Raw genomic sequence first — 18,165 nt, 5'->3', positions numbered from 1 at the left:
TCGACAAAATCTCGGAAAATATCGTTCATGAAGCACTGGAAGACAGAAGGGGCATTAGTGAGCCCAAAAGGCATCACCAGGTACTCAAAATGTCCCTCCGGAGTATTAAACGCCGTCTTCCATTCATCCCCATGCTTAATGCGAATAAGATTATATGCCCCCCTGAGGTCAAGCTTGGTAAACCACCATCACCTTTAACTCTAGAGAATAGATCCGAAATCAGGGGTAACGGATACTGATATTTAACAGTAATTTTGTTGAGGGCACGATAATTAATACAAGGTCTTAATGATCCATCCTTTTTGGCTACAAAAAAAAACCCGGCACCTAAGGGTGACGAGGATGGTCTAATATGACCCTTCTCCAATGCCTCCTTAATATAGGATCGCATAGCCTCGTGCTCGGGTACAGATAAATTGAAGAGCCGACCCTTGGGAAATTTACACCCCCGGGCTCAGTTCAATTGCACAGTCATAACTCCTATGTGGAGGCAGAGACGCAGACTCATTGTCACTAAATACATCATAAAAGTCCGCCAAATAATCAGGAACATCATGCGACTGAGGAGAGGTGGAAAACACCGGAGCCTCACTAAAGGCACACCGACAACCCCAAGGCTTGAAAAAATGCATTCACATTAGTCAGAATAGGATCATCTGGTTTCAAAGAAAACGCCCAATCCTGGGGATCGCCACGCAGCAAAGAGATGACAATTTTAACCTGCTGCGCGGAGCTCCCTGACGAGTTAGGCTTCAAGGCAAAAAATAATTTACAATTATTTTTGAAATTCAAAAATTTAGACCGATCCCCAAAAAATACATCAGGTGTAGGAATCTTTGGTTCAGCAGCATGTGAATGAGCAAGGTAGGCGGAAATTCCCCGCACTTCCGCAGCGAGCTGCTCCACACGATCAGACAATTGCTTTATCTCCATTGAGAGAAAAAGAAAATTCCCCCTACGGCCTCAGAGATATAGAGGAAAAAATATACACACTTTTTTTTTTTTTTTCTGCAATTCTTTCCTGCTATTGAGTACCCTAGGATCAGCGGTGTGGCGGGTGATTCTGTTATGAATGAGTCACCGTAGGAGGCAGACAACATTGTCAAAAACAAGATTTTCAGTGACCTTTTCCTGATAATCAAGGAAAGTATCTGCATTTCTGGCTTTTTTGTATAACACAAAAGAATTATATGTAGCCACCTGAAACAAATACATGACTAACTTTTTATACCAGATATATGATTTTCTTGACACCTGGTATGACTGTAGAACCTGATCTGCAAGGTCCACACCCCCATATATTTGTTGTAGTCAATGACAGACACAGGTTTTGGAGTAGTGGATCCCTGTTGGTCTGCAGTGGCCCTTGTGGCATCTGTGTGGATCGAGCTCAGGATAAAAATATTTTATTTATCCTTAATATTAAGGGCAAGCAGCTCTCCATTGTGTAAAGCCCCTGACTGCCCCTTTCGGAACTTTTTGCTGACCAATGATTGTGGAAACCCCTGACGGTTTTTGCGAATGGTCCCACAAGCCCCTATGTTATGTTCAACCAGACTTTTAAATAGAGGTATGCTGGTGTAGTAGTTGTCAACATATAGATTGTAGCCTTTTTATAAAAAAAAAAAAAAAAAAGGCTCAAAACCATTTTTCCCGATGTCCCCAGATAAGTAGGGCATCCTGGTGGGTTTAGTTGGCTGTGTTTCCCCTCATAAATGTGAAAAGCTGTTTCTTTTCTAGGACATTAGTTTGTGTCCATAAATTTGACCTAGCATAATAGGATCGTGGATTCTGGCTGATGAATTGGGACGCATATAAAATTGTTTGTAGGACAATATGCTCTAGCAAGCTACAGTTGTGGCCAAAAGTATTGACACCCCTGCAATTCTGCCAGATAATACTCAGTTTCTTCCTGAAAATGATTGCAAACACAAATTCTTTGGTATTATTATCTTCATTTAATTTGTCTTAAATGAAAAAACACAAAAGAGAATGAAGCAAAAAGCAAAACTTTGATCATTTCACACACAATTCCAAAAATGGGCCAGACAAAAGTATTGGCACCCTCAGCATTATACTTGGTTGCACAACCTTTAGCCAAATAACTGCGACCAACCGCTTCCGGTAACCATCAATGAGTTTCTTACAATGCTCTGCTGGAATTTTAGACCATTCTTCTTTGGCAAACTGCTCCAGGTCCCTGATATTTGAAGGGTGCCTTCTCCAAACTGCCATGTTTAGATCTCTCCACGGGTGTTCTATGGGATTCAGGTCTGGACTCATTGCTGGCCACCTTAGAAGTCTCCAGTGCTTTCTCTCAAACCATTTTCTAGTGCTTTTTGAAGTGTGTTTTGGGTCATTGTCCTGCTGGCAGACCCATGACCTCTGAGGGAGACCCAGCTTTCTCACACTGGGCCCTACATTATGCTGCAAAATTTGTTGGTAGTCTTCAGACTTCATAATGCCATGCACACAGTCAAGCAGCCCAGTGCCAGAGGCAGCAAAGCAACCCCAAAACATCAGGGAACCTCCGTCATGTTTGACTGTAGGGACCGTGTTTTTTCTTTGAATGCCTCTTTTTTCTCCTGTAAACTCTATGTTGATACCTTTGCCCAAAAAGCTCTACTTTTGTCTCATCTGACCAGAGAACATTCTTCCAAAATGTTTTAGCCTTTTTCAGGTAAGTTTTGGCAAACTCCAGCCTGGCTTTTTTATGTCTCGGGGTAAGAAGTGGGGTCTTCCTGGGTCTCCTACCATACAGTCCTGTTATGAATGAGTCACCGTAGGAAGCAGACACAAAAATAGAAGCTACGTCCAGAAAACCAGAGAAGTTGGCAACTATCAGATTGCAGACCCCTGAACCTATCAACACAACTAGCAGTAGCCGTGGGGGGTTCCTACAGTGCCCTAGACCCCTCTATCACAGCCGGAGAGCTAAATAGCCTAAAGACAGAAAAGGAAATCTAAACTGCCCCAGAGCAGACCCCAAAGTAAAAGGCAGCCCCCAACATATAATGATGGTGAAGCAAGATGAAAAAACACTCACACAGATAGAAAGATAGGCTGAGCAAACGATGGGGCCCAAGCTGAAGTAAACAGGACAGGAAAGGAAGGTTGCTGTCTGCAATCTGCCAAAATCCTATCAAAGACATAAGCCAACAGCTGATATGGAAAAAGACCCTGAAGCAGCTAGGCTTCAAAAACTATATGAGCACTCAGGTATTTTCAGAAGACAGAGCTAAAGGAATTCAGCTCACCCCAGCAGGGAATGGCAGAAGTCCAGAAAAACAAAGCAAACAAAGTCAAAGCACAAATGCAAAAAGCAGAGCAGAAAAACTTAGCTTTAGAAGAGCAGGAATTCAGACTGGTCTCCAAGGATCCCACAGAGAAATCACCCGCAGGGCAGAAGGGCGTCGGCAGCCTTATATCCAGTCCGTAACTCCACTCAGCCAGTCATCATCATTAGGCTCAGGTGGCTGATAATCAGGCTCACTACCTTTCCTTACCAGAAGAGGGAGTTCATCGGGCCTCAGTAGTGAAGGGGAAAATGAACTCACAACACAGTCCCTTTTCATTCAGACGCCGACGGATAGTACAGGTTGACACTGTTGTACCCTTGGACTGCAGGGCAGCTTGAACTTGTTTGGATGTTAGTCGAGGTTCTTTATCCAACATCCGCACAATCTTGCGTTGAAATCTCTTGTCAATTTTTCTTTTCCGTCCACATCTAGGGAGGTTAGCCACAGTGCCATGGGCTTTAAACTTCTTGATGACACTGCGCACGGTAGACACAGGAACATTCAGGTCTATGGAGATGGACTTGTAGCCGTGAGATTGCTCATGCTTCCTCACAATTTGGTTTCTCAAGTCCTCAGACAGTTCTTTGGTCTTCTTTCTTTTCTCCATGCTCAATGTGGTACACACAAGGACACAGGACAGAGGTTGAGCCAACTTTAATCCATGTCAACTGGCTGCAAGTGTGATTTAGTTATTGCCAACACCTGTTAGGTGCCACAGGTAAGTTACAGGTGCTGTTAATTACACAAATTAGAGAAGCATCACATGATTTTTTGAACAGTGCCAATACTTTTGTCCACCCTCTTTTTTATGTTAGGTGTGGAAGTATATCCAATTTGGCTTTAGGACAATTCTTTTTGTGTTTTTTCATTTAAGACAAATTAAATGAAGATGATAATACCAAAGAATTTGTGTTTGCAATCATTTTCAGGAAGAAACTGAGTATTATCTGACAGAATTGCAGGGGTGTCAATACTTTTGGCCACAACTGTATCTGTCACAACTAATAAATATAATTAGTCCAAAATTTTCCACCTCCACATTTATATCAGGAATGGCATTAAAATTAGGGATGAATGGAGTAGCCGAATCCGAAGCCTCCCATCTGGGAAATGCTACATCAAGAGGCAAAGCCCCTTGGACATTGGTGTGCGCCAATTCACGAGCACTAGGGACAGCGCTAGTACTGGGCATTGTTCCCTGAGTTGGAGACATTTCTCCAGAAGCGCTATTTGTCCTTCTGGTTGTACTGGTCCTTGTGTGTGAGGATGGACCAGAATCACTGCTCATTTCTGAGCTATCACTGTCGCTGCTGCTAAATCCCTCGAAATCCACATCGCCATCTGACACTGCACTTTCTTCACTGTCAGAACAGGAAAGTGCATAAGCCTCCTCTGCACTATAATAGTGACCGGCCATTTTATTCATTTTCATTTTTTTTCCCGGAAATAGAAAACTCTGACATGACTGATGTGACCAAATTATTGGGGAGACAATTGAGAAAAGCCTAATTCTTTACTCTACCCCTAACTTTAGCCTAATAGTAACCCTAACTATAGCACTAATCCTAACCTGCCTTATCTGTTTTTTACTTTATAGCACAATCGCTGACTGACACAGCTGTTGGCAGCAGCACTTGTAACACTGTTTCTCCTCTAATCTCTCACTGACCAGAGATCTGAGGAGAAACAGCGTTTTTATGAGGCAGATCACCCGGGAAAGTTCACTGCTACAACAAACTTTCCTAGTGATTTGTCTCATTGGCTGGTGTGACGCTGACGTCATAAGGACCTGAACCAATCAGATGTCGATGAGGGCGGGGGTCACAGGAAGCGATGTGAGCCGGAATCGTTATAAGATACGTGGGGGTCCTGATGAGCATAAAACTGCCAACAGTAGACAAACGGCGCAAGCGCCAACATTTATCTATCGTTGGCAGTCATGAAGTGGTTAAGTTAAGGGCACCATAATTTCTGTAAAGGCAATTTCATGAGTTTTATTTATTTTTTTAAATTCTGTGGAAGCCTGGCTGAAAAGCAATGTCTGACTTTCATTTGTTAATTTTCATAGATTTTTTATTTATTGTTACTTTGTCTGATTCAAGTTATTTCTGTGACCATTGTGGGTTTTTCTGTCATCAAATGAAGGGTACCAACAACATTGACCATGTGTGTAGGAGGAGTGAATATTTTGACTCCACAGCCATTTTCCGGAAATTAACACACAGTGGATGTTGGAGAGTGAATTACACATTTGCCATTTTCTTACCCAGCACATAGTGCCCAGATTGTGCTCCAGGAGACACCACAAATTAAGTGGATTCTTCTCACTATAATATTGCTAAATACAGGGATCCTAAATGTTGTTTGCGCACACTGCAAGACTCCGAAGTGAGAGCGGATTTTGCTGGATTGGTTTATAGAAACCTTGTTGCTTTTCAACAGCCTTTGAGCCACTAATAGTGTGGGAACCTCTGTTTTTCCATTGACAGATGATGGACCTGAGTGAGGTCTTGTTTTTTGTGAGATGAGAATTGGTATTATTTTCACCTACATAACATTGATTGGTTTCTTTTTATTGGATATTTGGGAGGCAGAATGTACAAACAGTTGAACACCGCACACTACTGGCTCATCCAACAAGGTTTTCTATTAGACTGTGAACTGTCATTGTCTTGGTAAATAAATAAAGACTTTTTTACATAGCTTGCCATTTTTATGGACAGTTTAAGTAGAAATGTTCAAAAATATAAAACTCAAGGATATTTTATTAAAAAAAAATGTTTTTCATCTTAACAGATGACTGCACCAGGAGATCAGAGGGACAGCTGACATCTTCAACTTTTAAATCTGATGATATTAAGATCCTACAAGATAAAACTGAAGTGATTGCTGTTACTCCAGATATATCATCATCCATTCACAGCAAAGATCTCTCATCTGATCCTATGAAACAGGTCCCATCTTCTGATTCATTACCGACTACTAAGAAAAATCAAAGTCACAAAAGAGGCAATGAAAAACAAGCTGCTCCTGAATCAAAGAAGCCATTTTCCTGTTCAGAATGTGGGAGATATTTTGCATATAAATCACATTTTGTTAACCACCAGAGAACTCACACAGGGGAGAAGCCGTTTTCCTGTTCAGAATGTGGGAAATGTTTTAACCACAAAGGGAATCTTATTAGTCACCAGAGAACTCACACAGGGGAGAAACCTTTTTCATGTTCAGAATGTGGGAAATGTTTTGCACGTAAATCACATTTTGTTGGCCACCAGCGAACTCACATAGGAGAGAAACCATATTACGTAGTAACATAGTTAGTAAGGCCGAAAAAAGACATTAGTCCATCCAGTTCAGTCTATAGAATTCTGTCATAATAAATCCCCAGATCTACGTCCTTCTAAAGAACCTAATAACTGTAAGATACAATATTGTTACGCTCCAGGAAGACATCCAAGCCTCTCTTGAACCCCTCGACTGAGTTCGCCATCACTACCTCCTCAGGCAGGGAATTCCAGATTCTCACTGCCCTAACAGTAAAGAATCCTCTTCTATGTTGGTGGAAAAACCTTCTCTCCTCCAGATGCAGAGAATGCCCCCTTGTGACTGTCACCTTCCTTGGTATAAACAGATCCTTGGCGAGATATTTGTATTGTCCCCTTATATATTTATACATTGTTATTAGATCACCCCTCAGTCGTCTTTTTTCTAGACTAAATAATCCTAATTTTGCTAATCTCTCTGGGTATTGTAGTTCCCCCATCCCATTTATTAATTTTGTTGCCCTCCTTTGTACTCGCTCTAGTTCCATTATATCCTTCCTGAGCACTGGTGCCCAAAACTGTACACAGTACTCCATGTGCGGTCTAACCAGGGATTTGTACAGAGGCAGTATAATGCTCTCATCATGTGTATCCAGACCTCTTTTAATGCACCCCATGATCCTGTTTGCCTTGGCAGCCGCTGCCTGGCACTGGCTGCTCCAGGTAAGTTTATCGTTAACTAGGATCCCCAAGTCCTTCTCCATGTCAGATTTACCCAGTGGTTTACCGTTCAGTGTGTAATGGTGATATTGATTCCTTCTTCCCATGTGTATAACCTTACATTTATCATTGTTAAACCGCATCTGCCACCTTTCAGCCCAAGTTTCCAACTTATCCAGATCCATCTGTAGCAGAATACTATCTTCTCTTGTATTGACGGCTTTACATAGTTTTGTATCATCTGCAAATATCGATATTTTACTGTGTAAACCTACCAGATCGTTGCTAAATATGTTGATTGGAATAGGTCCCAAAACCGACCCCTGCGGTACCCCACTGGTCACAGCAACCCAGTTAGAGAATATACCATTTATAACCCCCCTCTGCTTTCTATCACTAAGGCATTCTCATTCTGTGTACCAACCTCTTGTGTGGCACGGTATCAAATGCTTTGGAAAATCAAGATATACCACGTCCAGCCTATAGCTTACCTCTTCATAAAAACTGATTGGTTTGACATTAGCGATTCCTCATAAACCCATGTTGATATGGAGTTAAACAGTTATTCTCATTGAGATAATCCAGAATAACATCCCTCAGAAACCCTTCAAATATTTTACCAACAATAGAGGTTAGACTCACTGGCCTTTAATTTCCAGGTTTACTTTTAGAGCCCTTTTTGAATATTGGTACCACATTTGCTATCCGCCAGTCCTGTGGAAAAACCCCGTCGCTATAGAGTCCTTAAATATAAGAAATAATAGTTTATCTATTACATTACTTAGTTCTCTTAGTACTCGTGGGTGTATGCCATCCGGACCCTATTTTAATCTTATTTAGCCGGTTTCGCACCTCTTCTGGGTTAGATTAGTGACCCTTAATATAGGGTTTTCTTTGTCTCTTGGCATTTTACCTAGCATTTCATTTTCCACCTTGAATACCGTGGAGAAGAAGATGTTTAATATATTACCTTTTTCCTCGTCATCTACAACCATTCTTTCCTCACAATTTTTTAATGGGCCTACACTTTCACTTTTGATTTTTTTACTATTGATGTAGTTGATACAGATTGGGATTAGTTTTACTCTCCTTAGCAATGTGCTTCTCTGTTTCCTTTTTGGCAGCTTTAATTAGTTTTTTAGATAAAGTATTTTTCGCCCTATAGTGTTTTAGAGCTTCAACTGTGCCATCCTGCTTTAGTAGTTTAAATGCTTTCTTTTTACTGGTAATTGCTCCTCTTCTTTGTTTAGCCACACTGGGTTTTTCCTATTTCTTGTCCTTTTATTCCCACAAGGTATAAACCGCTTAAGCCTGTTTCACACTTCAGTTTTTTACAATCAGTCACAATCCGCCAGGTTTTGAAAAAAACGGATCCGCAATTTTCTTTTGAGGATCCGTTTTTTTCCCCATTGAATATCATTAGTGGCGGATCCTGACGGATTGCTGTCCGTTGCATCCGTTTTTGTGAGGATCCGCCATAATGTTGCTGTCCGTTTCCATTCTCAAAGATTTCGAAATGGGGCTTGTAACGTTTTTTTTCCCAGCGGATCCTCCAGACACTTATTTAACCCGAAATTCTGTCTAGGTGCCGGACAAAAAAAAAAATTCTCTCTCTCTCTCTCTCCCCAGCCAGCGTTTTTCAGGATCCGTCTCAAAACGGATCCTGTGCCATCCGTTCACATCAGTTGAGAACAGATCCGCTTTTCCGCCTTTTTGGCGGATTGTAACTGATGCAAATAACTGAAGTGTGAAAGGCCTTACAGCGCCTATTTAGGATATTCTTAAACATTTCCCACTTATTTTCTGTATTCTTATTTCTGAGGACATTGTCCCAGTCACCAGATTAAGGGCATCTCTAAGCTGGTCAGACTTTGCCTTCCTAAAGTTCAGTGTTTTTGTGACTCCCTGACATGTCCCCCTAGCGAAAGACAAGTGACACTGTACAATATTGTGGTCGCTATTTCCTGCAGATTTGTTATTCTGTCAGGTCTGTTAGATAGTATTAGGTGTAAAGTGCTTCTCCTCTGGTTGGATTCTGAACCAATTGTGAAAGATAATTATTCTTGGCTATTAGCAGAAACCTGTCGCCTTTATGGGTTTCGCAGGTCTCAGTTTCCCAGTTAATATCCGGGTAAAGTCCCCCATAACAAGGACCTCTTTATGGGTTGCAGCTTCATCTATCTGCCTTAGTAGTAAACTTTCCATGATTTCTGTTATATTTGGGGGTTTGTAACAGACCCCAATGAGAATTTTGTTACTATTTTTCCCTCCATGTATTTCGACCCATATGGACTCGACATCCTCATTCCCTTCGCGAATATCCTCCCTCAAAGTCGAATTTAGACTTTACATAAAGACAAACCCTTCCTCCTCCTCTCCGATTTTTATGAACCTTTCTAAACAGACTGTAACCCTGTAAGGTACCTGCCCGGTCATAGCTTTCATCTAACCATGTCTCGGTTATTCCCACTATGTCATAGTTACTTGTAGATATTTCTACTTCTAGTTCTTCCATCTCCTCCCTGTGGATTGTTTTAGAAATTTTCTTACCTTCCTTCCAAGTATGTTGTCTTGGATCTTTGCCGCACCTCACATCATTCATCAGTATCATTTCTGGCTTCATGTTTGTGTCTAACGTTTTTCTTCCCGTCCCCTCTTCTTCTAGTTTAACGTGAGTGTAGTGAGTCTTCTGGCGAATGTGTGTTTCCCAAGTTTGTTGAGGTGTAGTCCGTCTCTGGTGAGGAGTCCGTCGTACAGGTAATTCACTCCGTGGTCCAGGAATCCGAATCCTTGTTGTCTTCACCATCGTCTTAGCCAGTTCGCATCAAGGATCCTGTTCCATCTGGTGCCATGCCAGTCTACTGGAAGGATAGAAGAAAAAACTACCTGTGCATCCAGTTCCTTTACTTACTTCCCCAACTTTTCAAAGTCCCTGCAGATTGTCGGTAGGTCCTTCCTTGCCGTGTCATTGGTGCCAACATTGTGATCAAACTAAAGGAACAAAATAGCGCAATAGGGTCTTATCCGAGTTATATCCAGAAGAAAAAATTAGAATTTACTCACCCTTTTCAGGAGAGGTTCAGGCATGTAGGATCAGTAGTCTGCTTGCTGCACGTCCAAAGGTCAGCTCTGCGACTGCTTAAAGCTTCAGATTATGGAATAAATTCATGGACTTCTGTGCGCTGCCAGATAAATTCACTAATCCAGTTTGTGAGAAAGATTAACCGTTTATTTCCCAATGCGTTTCAAAGTGTATACCACTTCTTCAGGGGATGACATACATGATCAGATAGAACTGTCACAGATTATATACAACCAGGATTCAAAAATTGGCGCCAATGATCACATGTCATCTTTGACATTTGTACTAGATGACGTGATCATTGGCGCCAATTTTTGAATCCTGGTTGTATATAATCTGTGACAGTTCTATCTGATCATATATGTCATCCCCTGAAGAAGAAGTGGTATACACTTTGAAACGCGTTGGGAAATAAACGGTTAATCTTTCTCACAAACTGGATTGGTGAATTTATCTGGCAGCGCACAGAAGTCCATGAATTTATTGGTGCCAACATGTATCAGAAGAAATGGGTGGACGCCCCTGGAACTGATGAGCTTTGGTATCCTATCAGTCACATCCTTGATCTTCGCACCTGGGAGCCAGCATACTTCTCTTGCAGTTATGTTCGGTCTGCAGATGGCTGCCTCTGTGCCTCTCAGTAATGAGTCTCCCACCACTACCACTCTTCTTCGCTGTACTTTTTGTTGTCACTTCTGGGTGTTGCTGTGTGCCCTTTTCTTTGCTTGCTGGTGGTGCCTCATCCTTAGGTGTGCCATCTTCGTCCTCCACAAGGCCTTGGTATCGGATTGTCAGTTGAGTGGTTGGTGATGTCTCTATGGTCTTCTTGCTTCTTTTCATCACATCCTCCCATTCGTCTGCTTTTGGAGGTTCTCTGACACTTTCTTCACCTTCTGTGACCCGTAGAGATGCTTCTGTTCTGTCTAGGAAGTCTTCATTTTCTTTGAGTTTCAAAGTTGCAATTCTTTTTTCCAGACTGCGCACCTTTTCTTCTAAAAGGGCCACTAGTCTACATTTCTGGCAGGTGAAGTTGGATTCTTCTTCTGGTTGATCTGTGAACATGTAGCACATGTTGCAGTTCACCATGTAGGTTTTCACATCTGCCATGTTGCTCCTAGATCCTGCTGACTTGCTGTGTGCCTTCCTTCTTGTGCAATCTATTGTGTGTAACCTTCTTGTGTAATCTACTCAATCAGCCAAGCTGTCTTGCAGTAATGTCCTAGAGGCAAAAATTGGCGATTCTTTCCAAGCAACTGGTCCCGACTGTACCCAACGATCTTCTTGCTTAGGGAGACTCTTCGCTTTTCCCAGAAGGCACCTGGAATATGCAAATTATCTTCCTCAAGCTTCAATCCCTGGTTTGGCGATGCTTTCCAAGCAGCTGGTCCCGACTGTACCCAACAATCTTCTTGCTTAGGAAGACTCTTCGCTTTTCCCAGAAGGCACCTGGAATATGCAAATTATCTTCCTCAAGCTTCCATCCTTGGTTTGGCGATGCTGTCCAAGCAGCTGGTCCCGACTGTACCCAACGATCTTCTTGCTTAGGGAGACTCTTCGCTTTTCCCAGAAGGCACCTGGAATATGCAAATTATCTTCCTCAAGCTTCAATCCCTGGTTTGGCGATGCTTTCCAAGCAGCTGGTCCCGACTGTACCCATCGATCTTCTTGCTTATGGAGACTTTGCTTTTCCTAGAAGGCACCTGGAATATGCAAATTATCTTCCTCAAGCTTCAATCCCTGCATTCATTCATGTTCAGAATGTGGGAAATGTTTTAAACGGAAAATAGATCTTGATAGCCATCAAAGAACCCACACGGGAGAAGCCATTTTCCTGTTCAGAATGTGCGAAATGTTTCAGCCAGAAATGGAATCTTGATGAACACCAAAGAACTCACACAGGGGAGAAGCCTTTTTCATGTTCAGAATGTGGGAAATGTTTTAACCAGAAAGCGCTTCTTGTTAAACATCAGAGCAGTCACAAAGAGGAGAAGCCTTTTTCATTTTCTTAATATGGGAAATATTTTACTTGGAAATCAGCTGTTAATAAACATCAGAGACGTCACATAGTGGAGAAGCCTTTTTTATGTTCATAATGTTGGAATAGTTTTAACCAAATTTGAATTTTCTTAAATGGGTTGTCTCTTATCATTTGCTGACAAAAGGATAAAACTAAACTATTAATTCCAAATGTAAAACTATACCTATAATTCTCCCCCTGAAGGTTAGTCAGTAGGTGACTAATAGAAAAAACATGAACCCCACAGTTCAGTATATAGGGTGAGGTGATGTATACACACCCACTCTTCAAGCCTCTCATTTTTAAGGGTTTCATTGTCCTCACCAAAGGCGACTCATCAGGAGACGTTAATATTGATCTACATTCAAGAGAAACTAGACAAAAAAAAACTAAAATTATGTGTCATGTTATCCGAAACAGAAAACTAGCCACATATTGGCAGATCCCAGACCTCAAACTATATACTTCATAAGTTTATAAGCCACTCCAGTGTTAGGAATAGATAGTATGTGAGAGTGAGTGTCAGCTTGTGAGTGTGAGCGTGTGTCAGCATGTGAGCGTTGGCGTGAGTGTAAGCCAATCACATCGGTGGTTATTGCTTATACCAGCCATTTCCTGTCCAGGTTCATGTTATTGGCGTGACACCTAATAGTGGTGGGGACATACCCCTGATGGCTTATTGGTGTAAACCGAACGACCTGGGGCAAATGCCAATCAGAGGTCACAGGGAGCGAGTATACCCCACGTGGGTAATTGTATCTGTGACGCCCCCGGGTGGTGTGTCATGTGCAGGATCCAGGAAACAGCGTTACACGCTATCCCGGGTAACTCCGCCTCCAGGCACCTCCGATTGGATGGAGTCACCAAGGGAGAGTGACCGGAATGATGCTGGATGGACTCGTTGCCATGGAGAGCATTTAGCATCCCCAGTGAAGCAGGAGGTTCAGGATGAATGCCTGTTGGTAAGTCCAAGATGAATAATGCTGCATAGAGCCATCTGGTAGCGATCAATCAGGTAAAGTGATAGTGAGGTGAGTCCGGAAACAAAACAATGCATGTGAAAAGTGCCAAATGTGACATCACCAAGTGACCAGTGAAAGTGCAACTGTGCAACGGATAAGAAAAGAGAATAAAAGATATGGTAAAGATATTGTCATGCCCGCCATGGCTGTTATGCCGCATGACCCCTGGAGCAGTGTGCACGCGCACCGAACTGTTGTGCACGCGCACCGAACTGTCATGCCCGCCATGTCTGGTATGCCGCATGACTCCTGGAGCAGTGTGCACGTGCACCAAACTATCATGCCCGTTATGTCTTATGCTGCAAGATCCCTGGAGCAGCGTGCACACGCACCTCATGACTGTTGTGCTGCAAGATTCCTGGAGCAGTGTGCACGCGCGCCTCATCTCATGGCTGCCTGCCATTGCCAGTGCGCATGTGTGCTTTACCTCGTGGCTGCACGTCGTTGCTGTGTGGCCATCCGTCTCTGCTCTGCCTGCAGCTGTCCTCTGTGATCCTGGAGACCCTGACCATGTGACCTTTCCTATGGTCCAGCACAGTCTGATCCAGCAATCCTCTCTGTTCCTGGAGACTCTGACCATGTGACCTTCTCTATGGTCCAGCACAGTCTGACCCAGCTATCCTCTCTATGGTCCTGGAGGACTCTACCATGTGGTCCTCTCTATGGTCTTGGAGGACTCGACCATGTGATCCTCTTTATGATCCTGGAGGATCTGAACCGGAAGTCCTCCCCGGTCCTGACCCGGAAGTGCTATATCAGACCGCCCCTTCCTATGGTCGGGGCCTGAGTATCATGTTGCTTCCCTACATGGCTGCATGGTCTGCTCGGTCGCTCCCTGTATTCTGTGCCCCTGCACTCTGCCCTGTTGTGTGTCTCTGCACACGCTCTGTGCTTGTTCTCTGCCTCTTGTCCCATGCCTTGTCTAGTGTTGTCTTTTGCGTCATGTTTTGTTCTTGCTATGCTTTGCCTTATAGTCCTTCCTATGTTCTCTGCTTTTGCCTGTTTTTTGCCATGTCTTGTCCTTGCTATTCTTGGACATGTAGTACTTCGTATGTTCTCTGCCTTTGCCTGTTTCGCCATGTCTGGCCTTTGCTATTCTGAGCCTTGTAGTACCTCCACGTTCTCTGTCTCTGCCTGGTTTTCCTTACTCTGCCCTATGGTGCTCTCTTGCACATTTCCAGGCTAGTCTCAAGGCTCTGCCTTGACCCGCTCTGGGCTTCGGCCTACGCTCCGCTGCTAGTCCTATACTCTCTCTGACCGGCTCTGTGCTTCTGCCTATGTTCCGCTCCTTGTTCTGTGCCTTGCCTTGCTTCTTGCTTTGCTTTGTTTCTTCGAGTGCCCTTTGCACACGCCTGGCCTTTCTAGCCTCCTGTCTGTGCCTCAGCCGTGCCCGCCTGCTTGTGCATCAGCCGTGCTCGTCAGCCAGTGACAGCTGTGTCGCCTGTTATGCCTCTGCCTGGTTCGCCTCAGTCTTGCCCAGCTGTCTGTGCCTCAGTCCGATCAGCTAGCCAGTGCCTCAGCTATGCTCTCTGTGCTTCCTTGCACCCACGCTGTCTGCACTGGGCATTGCGTGCCTTCTTAGCACGCGCAGGCCATAGCCTGCTCCTTGGCATACCTCCCCGTGCTACTCTAAAAGTACGCACAGGTCTTGACATGTACCCTATCGTGCCCTCTTGCACGTACAGGCTCTAGCCTGAACCATGTCGTGCCCTCTTGCAGGTATAGGCCCTAGCGTGAACCCTGTCATGCCCTCTTGCACGCACAGGCCCTAGCCCGAACCCTGGCATGTCTCCTAGCACGCGCAGTCCCTTGCCTTAGCCTGAACCCTGGCGTGCCTCCTAGCACTTGCAGGCCCTTGCCTTAGCCTGAACCCTGGCGTGCCCTTCTGCACATGCAGGATCTCAGACTTTGAACCCTGGCGTGTTCCCTACACACGCACCGTGTCTTGTACTTTGAACTTTGTACCTTGGCGTGTCCCCTACACTTGCACCTTGCCCCTGGTGTGCCCCTAGCACACACCCTGCCTGGAACCTTGCCTTGGACCTTGGTGTGTTCCCTAACACGCACCCTGTCTCGACCTCTGTCGTGCCTCCTTGCCTGAACCCTGCTTTGCCTGCCGGATGCCCGGTACCTGCCAGAGAGCGTAAGCCTGACGACAGCGGCCTGATGTCCAGAGATGATGTCCGCAGCCTGATGCCCTGATCCTGTTGATCGTTGCCAGCTGTCTGGAGTCCGATGCCATCGAGCCCTTGCCTGTACCCAGGCGTGCCACCTGGCACGTACCATGCCATGGACCTTGGCGTGCCCATGCACGCACCTTGCTGTGTTTTTCCTGTTATCACGTTTTGCACCTGATGTTACCCTGAGTTCGCCTTAAGATACCTTGAATTCATGTCTTGCCTTGTTTCCTGCACATCCTTTGTCATCAGACACTCTCACTTAGTGTCTACCTGAGCCGGCCGTCTGGTTCCAGCAGTCATGGTGGCTCACCCCCTTGGTCTTGCCCCTGACACTCCCTGTATAGGGGGTGGTTCCTCACAAGGTCAGCTCGCCCTAGGTGCCACGACCCAGAGGGTCCACTCTAAAGAAAACGACTCAGAGTAAGCTGACTTCGTCATAAATATAAAGATAAAAGCAGCTTAAAAAACAGTGATGGATAATAAAATATATGGAAAAGTGTTTGTTGTGAAGTGTATACACTCATAAAAAAGGTTTTCATTAAAATATAGAAATATAAATACGGTAAGTAAATCAGTATTAGGATGTGTAACAAAGAGATATGATAATTTATTAAGAAAATGTAATGAACAATGAATGAAGTAAATAATCGTGAATGAAGTTGTTATTAAAAATATAATTAAATCCCAGAACCTGATATACTCTAGTTCCCGATATATATGGGCTTATACACTGCTCAAAAAAATAAATGGAACGCTAAAATACCACATCCTAGATATCTCTGAATGAAATATTCCAGTTGCAAATTTTTATTCATTGCATAGTGGAATGTGTTCAGAACAATAAAACATATCAATTATCAATGTAAATCAAAATGAATATCCCATGGATGTCTGGATTTGGAATGATACTCAAAATCAAAGTGGAAAATAAAATTACAGGCTGATCCAACTTTAGTGGAAATGTATCATGATAAGGAAAAGATGTTCAGTAGTGTGTGTGGCCTCCACGTGCCTGTATGACCTCCATACAATGCCTGGGCATGCTCCTGATGAGGCGGCAGATGGTCTCCTGAGGGATCTCCTCCCAGGCTTGGACTAAAGCATCCTCCAACTCCTGGACAGTCTGTGGTGCAACGTGATGGTGGATGGAGCGAGACATGATGTCCCAGATGCGCTCAATTGGATTCAGGTCTGAGGAACGTGCAGGCCAGTACCTAGCTTCAATGCCTTTATCTTGCAGGAACTGCTGACACACTCCAGCCACATGAGGTCTGGCATTGTGCCACATTAGGAACCCAGGGCCAACCGCACCAGCATATGGTCTCATAAGGGGTCTGAGGTCTCATCTCGGTACCTAATGGCAGTCAGGCTACCTCTGGTGAGCACATGGAGGGCTGTGCAGCTCTCCAAAGAAAAGCCACTTCAAACCATTTCTGACCCACTGCCAAACCGGTCATGCTGAAGGATGTTGCAGGCAGCAGATCGCTCTCCATGGCGTCTCCAGTCTCTGTCACGTCTGTCACATGTGCTCAGTGTGAACCTGCTTTCATCTGTGAAGAGCACAGGGTGCCAGAGGCGAATTTGCCAATCCTGGTGTTCTGTGGCAAATGCCAAGCATCCTGCATGTTGTTGGACTGTGAGCACAACCCCATCTGTGGACGTTGGGCACTCAGACCATCCTCATGGAGTCGATTTCTAACCATTTGTGCAGACACATGCACATTTGTGGCCTGCTGGAGGTCATTTTGCAGGGCTCTGGCAGTGCTCCTCCTGTTCCTCCTTGCACAAAGGCAGAGGTAGCGGTCCTGCAGCTGGGTTGTTGCCCTGCTACGGCCCCCTCCATGTCTCCTGGTATACTGGCCTGTCTCCTGATAGCGCCTCCATCCTCTGGATACTACGCTGACAGACACAGCAAACCTTCTTGCCACAGCTCGCATTGATGTGCCATCCTGGATGAGCTGCACTACCTGAGTAACTTGTGCGGGTTGTAGAGTCCATCTCATGCTACCATGAGTGTGAAAGCGCAACCAACATTCAAAAGTGACCAAAACATCAGCCAGAAAGCATTGGTACTGAGATGTGATCTGTGGTCCCCACCTGCAGAACCACTCCTTTATTGAGGGTGTCTTGATAATTGCCAATAATTTCCATCTGTTGTCTATTCCATTTGCACAAGAGCATGTGAAATTGATTGTCATCAGTGTTGCTTTCTAAGTGGACAGGTTGATGTCACAGAAGTTTGATTTACTTGGAGTTATATTCTGTTGTTTAATCAGCATAAACCGTGGCAGCATGAGGAAAACAGAACATTCTTACAGCAGACAACAATGAATCTTCATAGTGGAGCTCTGCACCTTTAGCCCTGTGGTCACACAGGCTATGCTTTATCTAGCCATCAGGCTATACAGTCTCTCAGTTAATCTTCCCTGTCTGGGTTACCTTTTAGCTGCTTCACACTTCAGACGTTCATTCCCTCTCCTTGGAACTGTCTGCCATTATACACAGCGAGTGAAAAAGACCAGCTCACCTGTCCTGGCTAATGGCGATGCAAGGAGGCTCGGATTCCGTGTAAACACACGTGA

General features: G+C 44.3%; 1 protein-coding gene across 1 annotated transcript in view; it reads left to right on the top strand.

Annotated features, from left to right (window-relative positions):
• LOC141074977 (uncharacterized) overlaps nt 1-18,165 on the top strand; it is a 103,959-nt gene that overhangs the window by 14,147 nt on the left and 71,647 nt on the right. The window contains exons 10-12 of the mRNA XM_073562305.1: nt 6,096-6,604; nt 12,188-12,335; nt 12,958-12,972. Of these exons, the coding sequence (XP_073418406.1) occupies nt 6,096-6,604; nt 12,188-12,335; nt 12,958-12,972 (672 nt within the window). The remainder of the gene's footprint in view (nt 1-6,095; nt 6,605-12,187; nt 12,336-12,957; nt 12,973-18,165) is intronic.

This window comes from Dendrobates tinctorius, unplaced genomic scaffold (assembly GCF_039654945.1).
Source record: "Dendrobates tinctorius isolate UK_male_01 unplaced genomic scaffold, ASM3965494v1 ptg000345l, whole genome shotgun sequence".
Classification (NCBI taxonomy): Eukaryota; Metazoa; Chordata; class Amphibia; order Anura; family Dendrobatidae; genus Dendrobates; species Dendrobates tinctorius.
Note: the sequence above shows the minus strand (reverse complement) of the source record. Positions and strands in the feature narration are given on the sequence as shown.